We start from the raw sequence: 6,890 nt of genomic DNA, 5'->3' as shown, positions 1-6,890 counted from the left end.
TGCTCTCCTGTGGGACGCTCCATCAGCCCCAGCATCACAATGTTCACAAGCCACACCTGGTACCCTGAGGTATGTATAAAAAACATTTAAAGCTGTGTCTATGGCCGAAGCACAAATTCTCCGAATCAGCATTGAATCTTCAGATTCAGATTCGGCCAAATTGAATCAGGGACAGTGTCTGAATCAACTAATTGAATCACTGTCCCCAATTTAGGCTGAATCCGAATCCAAATTGAATAGGGCCCATTTCGCACACCCCAACTTCCTATGGCCCAGAATTGCAGCCCAGTGTTTGCTCTTCTTTTCTCCTCTTCTTCCTCCCCCAAGTCTGTAACCATGATCAAGAACTGTAGCTGAAATGTGAATTTGGGGGACCAGAAAGGTGAACCATAAGAACTGTTCTTTCAAAGCAGTAATTTTACTGGCATTTACAACCGAACAAAAAACTACCTGTATTGTCAAAAATCTGTGCACAGTTTTGTTTTGTTTTTTCTTTGTAATAATCCTTTATGAAAATGAATGAAAAAGTGTATAATATAGCTAAACCACATTTTTTTCTCCTAGCACTGCTTTTAATGTTGTTATGACCTACATTATAATTGGACACACATAATTGGGTACTCAGAGCTGCAATATATTCTTTTAAATGTCTTCAAGGGAGATAGGACTGGACAAAATGTCCAAGTGTTCACATAGCATTATTTAAAATGCATCAGTACTATTTTAAATGCACCACCACACTTGCAGAGCACCACCCTTACCTTTTCCATTTCCCAAAACATGTAAGTATAAATTCAAATCAACTTGTAGTCTATCTTATGGATAAGCCATTTTAAGCTTACTTAAAAGGCAGCTTGTATGGTCTCCTCTGCAGCTGCAAGCTAATATGTAAAATTAGAAAAAAAAACAATCTCAGAAAGTAATAATTTACATTGTCCCAGAAAAAGTCCTTTGAAGAAACAGCTGGTTTCTCTGTGTAGTCATCAAGGTGGCATCACTGACATCTTCATAATGGCTAATGAAGTAAGCTGCTGCTTACAAAGACTTATGCAGCTCTGATTTAGTTGGTATATAAGGGTGCAACTCCACCCTAACTTCTGCCTGACTTCAGACTAACATGGCTCTTACTACCTCTCTCTGCCTTTCTGATCACCAGGAAGCAGTTCTCCTTCCTGAGTCAGACGCGTTTTCTGACTAGTTACAGTACCATATCTGTTGGAAGGGAGAGTAACCAGGGCAGCCTCTGCCTTTGGTTTGGGAAGTGTGTGGGAGGAAGGAATGGCAAAAAAATAGCAGTTGCTACAGTGGCTTCTGGATGCACTGCCACCACATGCCATGGCTGCCCCACCTGCAGAGCTGCCCTGCTAATTTGTATAACTCAGAAAGCAGTAAGTATATTTGGAGTCACAGGGTATTGACCTAACAACAAGGCTTTATAAACTTTGTAGGCTCTTCCTCCTATTATCCTCAGTGTCTGTCTTTATACAAACCTCTGATAGGATATAGACCCTGTAGCAATGGAACACTGCAATGCTATGTTTGTGACAAAGTTAGAAGACATTATGGCCCTATTCCACCTATTAGACATTAAATCAGGGGTTGGGCAAAATACTGTCCATGGGCCAGATCCAGCCCACTAAGCCATTCTATCTGGCCCATGAGGGCCCTAAAAAAATTAGAAAATTAATATTTATCTGCCCCGGCTGCCTATCAAAGATAACAAGAGCCAGGGGCAGTAGGACCCAGATGGAGCCAGTGGCAGAACTAAACAGCCACAGCAGCCAGTCTGGCCTGGCCCCGCCCCCCCCTCCAGCCCTCCCTACCCGGAGCCCCAGCCAGAAGCCTCTGCCTATCAGGGACTGCTGGAGACTTCTGGCCTAGGACTGCTCTTGCCTCCCTGCACTGAAGGAAATACAGATGAGGAGGGCGAGAGGGAGGCAGGAGAGGTCTGTGGGTGATTGCCCCAGTCCTCAGGGCAGGCTGGGCTGGCTCCTGCAGTCCCAGGGCTGCAGCTGGGAACCACATGGTGCCGACGGGCAGGGGGTGAGCGGGTAAATGGATGCGGCAGGTGGGGGGAAGGGGTAGTGAGTGGGCATGCAGAGTACAGTGACAGCCAGGCAGGAGTGTGGGGCCCATGCTGGTGCACCAGTGGGGCCTAGAGCAGGGTGGCAGGAGCAAGGGGTAAGGCTGCCAGGGGCTCTGTGGAACTGAGCTGGCTCCCTCCTCTCCCTGCTTGAGTAGCACAGCCCAGCCCAGCTCCATAGACCCCTGGCAGCCCAGACCCTGGACTCCTGCCACCCTGCTCTGGGCCCCATCAGCACTGGCCCTGGTTCACCAGCATGGGCCCCATGCTCCCACCTGGCTGTCACTGCACTCTGCATGCCTGCTCACTGCCTCTTGCCCCCACCTGCCACAGCCATTTTCCCACTCCCCCTCTCCACCCGCTGCTTTCTGGCACCATGTGGTTCCTAGCTGCAGTGCTGGACCACAGGAACAGCTGGGATGTGGTGCTGGAGCAGCTGGAGGGGACACGGGGAAGCAGCAGGAGAACAGCAGCAGTGGCAGATGTGGGGATGAGTGGCAGCGAGCAGGAGCACAGGACCTGCACCAGTGCCCTGGGGCCAGGAGTGGCAGAAACACAGAGGGCGGGCTTGCAGAAGCATTGGTGGGGGCTCTGCCTGCCACCAGGGGGTGGGGGAGGGCAGGCTGTGGGAAAACCCTCCCCCTCCTCAACCCTCCCCAGCCACCCTCCCTCCACACACTCACAGCACCCCACAAAACTCATACCCACACAACCCACACCCGCCACACCTATCCACACCCCCACACACACACCCTCCCCCAGACCTCACATACCCACAAACGGTGGGGGCTCTGCCTGCCACCAGGGGGTGGGGGAGGGCAGGCTGTGGGAAAACCCTCCCCCTCCTCAACCCTCCCCAGCCACCCTCCCTCCACACACTCACAGCACCCCACAAAACTCATACCCACACAACCCACACCCGCCACACCTATCCACACCCCCACACACACACCCTCCCCCAGACCTCACATACCCACAAACCCAGGGGTGGGCAAAATGCAGCCGGGGGGCCGGATGCAGCCCACTAGGCCATTCTATCAGGCCTGCGGGGCCCCTAAAAAATTTAGAAAATTAATATTAATCTGCCCTGGCTGCCTGTCATGCGACCCTCGATGGCTTGCCGAAACTCAGCGGCCCTCTGCCCAAAATAATTGCCCACCCCTGCACAAACCTATACCCACCCTCCTGCCTACAGCCTCCCACAATATACAAAAGTAAGACTTCATTTTAACCTATTATACAATCACCTCTATGTATACTACACAAATATATGTAAATCAGGACAAAAATATTTTTGAAATTAAATTAATGTTGTAGTGCGTTTGCGTTTTAGAATATCATTTGGTATTTTTTTGGTTCTGAGATGGCAAAACCCCTTGCTGAAAGGAATTCTTCTGGGTGCAATGGGAGGGACTTCTGGTGGCAAAGGTCAGGAGTTAGGGGGCAGGACTTCCAGTCCCAAGGTGGTGACCAGGGTGTGGGGCACATGTCAAGGGGCGGGGCTACCCATACAGCCTTCGATGGCTTGCCAAACTCAGTAAGCAGCCCTCTGCCTGAAATAATTGCCCGCCCCTGCACTAAATAGACTGAGAAACCCAAGTGTGATCCTATTCTATCCTTCAGGTCTCTGAAAAAAAAAGTGTCAATGTTCCTTCTTTAGTAACACACCGTAATCTTAGCCTGAAGACTTAAGTGATGAATTTATTAAAACTTACGTTGTGAGCAGCACAAGTATTGACTGGTGGTAGAGCTAGCTGGAGTTTGGAGCAGTTGCACTTCAGGCCAGCAGGGGCCTGGAGGACTGAAAGCTAAGAATTCCCCTCTGCCTCCCATTCTGGGCTTCCTCCCTGACCCTGGCATTCCCCAGTTTGTCCCTTGCCCCCAAGGCATTGTGGCTGCCCGCACTATGTCCCCCAAAGAAGCAGATAGGGAAGGGTTAACCTGCCTGCCCCAATCATGGCTCTGTCCCAGATCCCAGCCCTGTGCTGTCACCACCCCGTGATGCTGATCCCAGCCCTGGCCTTAGTCCCGCCCTCCTGCTCTGCTCCCGGACACCACTCCCTGCCTGCCCGCCCACAGCCCCGTCCCAACCACCTGACTGTGTACCCTACCCAATTGGGTCCCAGGTTTGTTTCCATCCAGGGCCATGTGCCCTACTCGATTGGGTCCCACCTGCCTGGTCCATCCAGTACTCCTGGTGGCAGGTATGGGGTGGATGGGCCAGGGTGACTGGGCAATGGGGCTGAGGGTGGAGCTGGCCGCGGCAGAGGCAAAGGCTGGCAGTGGCAACTGGGGGGCGCTCTGCCCCCAGGGCTGCTGGGAATCAAGTCCAGCTGCTGTACCACCCCAGCCCCATTGTGCACACAGGGGTGGTGGGACTTGCCACATGTCCCTGGGCTGGGTGGGGCCAAGGGACTCACTGCAACCCAGACAAAATCCCTTAGCAAGCCAGAACCAGCCCGCAGGCCATATTTTGCCCACCCCTGATCTCATGCAACACCTTGCACAAATGCAGGATGCACTTATTTCTGTACTATCCCAGACAGCTGCCTTTTTTTAAAAACCTCCCAGGAAGGAGATTCCACAACTTCTGTGGACAGCTGGTTCCACTGTTCTACTATTCTGACAGTAAGGAAAAACTGAGATTTAGACTTAATCCCCTCTGCTGCAGCTTATACCCGTTGCTTTACATCCTCCCCTCAGCAGCGAGGAGAACCAGTTTTCTCCCTCCTCTTTATGTCATCTGAAAACTTGTGTTCGCCCATTTAATCTCCTCTTTGCCAAATTTAATTTACCCAGTTCTCTCAACCTTTCCTCATACAGCTCCAGTTTCTCCACATACTTCTCAAATTGCAGCACCCAGAACCACAGTCTTCCTGCTATTCTGCTCAAAAGATCTCAGGCAAGTTCATGTTCAAAAGGGATGACCTTTCATTCCTGGTTCATTCTCTGATATGATTAGTGGACTCTGCTTCTGCTCGCTGGAGCCAGCTTTCAGCTATGGTGAGCCTATGCTGCAGTAGGTAAGATGAAATATTTTTTACGCCTTCCAAAACCACGATGCAATTTAGGGTGTGTCCTATGCAAATAAATGTGATCATTAAAAATGACTAGCAGATCCTATATAAGCCTCTGTTTTTAACCAATTAACTACTAAACTAAATCCTGAGGCCAAAATTTTAAATTCTTGCTCTCTGCCTCAAGTTGAATTTTTTTTTTCAGTTTTCACAAAAAAGTCTGAGGTTTTGTTTGTTTGTTTGTTTGTTTGTTTTTAATAGGCATTTTTAACAATTTAGACCCATTTTTTATAATAATGATAACTCAGGACATTGGAACAGGAACTTGAAATGTGATAGGCAGTCCCAGAGTCAGAGAAGTGCCTCTTTTCCTGTCCATGAAACTACCTTAAGTTACAAATGACATCAAATCACTATTTGATAATGCACAGTGCAGCTTGTTAGACTCTTGATACTAAAATGTCTAAACATTCTTGCTGCCATGAATGTGCTTCCCAGATGACAGAGCGAATCTTGTAGATCAAAACAGATTTCTTTGTGGTACATTGACCAACATGCTTTTCCTGTTATTTTCCAATGCTGAAATACGCTTTGGCTTAGGAGACAGTACACTGATGTGGAAACACACAAGATGTAAGTACAAAGCTCGCTTCTACAGACTAGTATTAATATTGTGTACCTAACTCCAAAGTGTAGGTCCTTAGACCCCTGTTGGCTGGCACCAAAGTTGCTGTCAGTACAATTCCTTGGGAGACTGAATGCCTGCTGCAGGGCAAATCCAGTACTGCCTCAGCCTAGCTCATGTCTAAGCCCTGTTGATATTCACAGCTGGGAAATGTCTTCCTTTTCCCTGCAGGGCTTAACTTGGTAGGCATTTTCAGAGCACACACAGTCCCATGTGGAAGACAGCCAGGAAGGTTTTTTTGTTCAATAACTCAGTGATTTAGGCTTTCCCCTAGTGGGAGGCCCAGATTCAAAACACTGGGGGGCTTAGCCTCCCCCCCCACCCCAAAAGAGTGGCATACCCACAAGACTATAGGGTATTCTGCAGAGAAATCTCCCTCTGAATTTCTCCTGTCAAAGCTGTTCCACTCTGTATAAAATACAGAATTATTCTTCGGAGAAGAACTGGAACTCAGGTTTTCACCTTCCCAGGTAAGTGCTCTAGCATCAGGCACTATAGTAGTGTTTGTCAATCTTTTTACACTTGAGGCACCCTTCATTTGTCTCAAGGCACCCCCCTCCCCCCTCCACCCCCATAACTTTTGTGAATTTAGCAGCACTCCATTTCAAAATCAAATGTATTACAGTGCTTATCTCTTTGCAGATGGTCTGCCAACGGGGGTGGGGCAGTCACCAGGCAGGTACAAGCTTGAGCCTGTGCTTGTCTCCATGCACTTGATTGTGTCCTCACACCTTGAGGCTCCCTTTAAAAGATCTCCGGGCACCTCAGAGTCCCTTGGCACCCTGGTTGAGAATAACTTCTCTACAGACTCTCATGCAAAATGGAACCAAGCTAACTGCTGACTCAAAATTAGCTGCTGCTGGGGATACAGCGTGTCAGAGGATCTGGTGCCTGTGAAGATATATCTGGATAAAGCACTGATGTGGTGAGTGGAAACAGGAAACTCCAGCACTAGGAGACAGAAACCTGGTAAGGAGCTATCAGAATGGGGCAGTTAAGAAAGAGATGGGTGGCTGCTTTTCATTTTCTTTTTCTCTGCAAAAGTAGAGAGCCTTTGGGTCATGTTGCTTTTTCGCTGTGAAAATGTTTATACATGGTAATCAAG

At 49.0% G+C, this 6,890-nt stretch overlaps 1 protein-coding gene across 2 annotated transcripts in view; it reads left to right on the top strand.

Moving 5' to 3' along the window:
- Nucleotides 1–5,326, top strand: part of PURG (purine rich element binding protein G) — a 63,916-nt gene extending 58,590 nt beyond the window's left edge. For both annotated transcript variants that reach the window (XM_025215941.1, XM_025215940.1), the window contains exon 2: nt 4,907–5,326. In XM_025215941.1, the coding sequence (XP_025071726.1) occupies nt 4,907–5,036 (130 nt within the window). In that variant the 3' untranslated portion in view covers nt 5,037–5,326. The remainder of the gene's footprint in view (nt 1–4,906) is intronic.
- Nucleotides 5,327–6,890: the final 1,564 nt, after the last annotated feature.

Source organism: Alligator sinensis, unplaced genomic scaffold (assembly GCF_000455745.1).
Source record: "Alligator sinensis unplaced genomic scaffold, ASM45574v1 scaffold1546_1, whole genome shotgun sequence".
NCBI lineage: Eukaryota > Metazoa > Chordata > Crocodylia > Alligatoridae > Alligator > Alligator sinensis.
The sequence above is the reverse complement of the archived record's forward strand: the minus strand, read 5'-3'. Positions and strand labels throughout refer to the sequence as shown.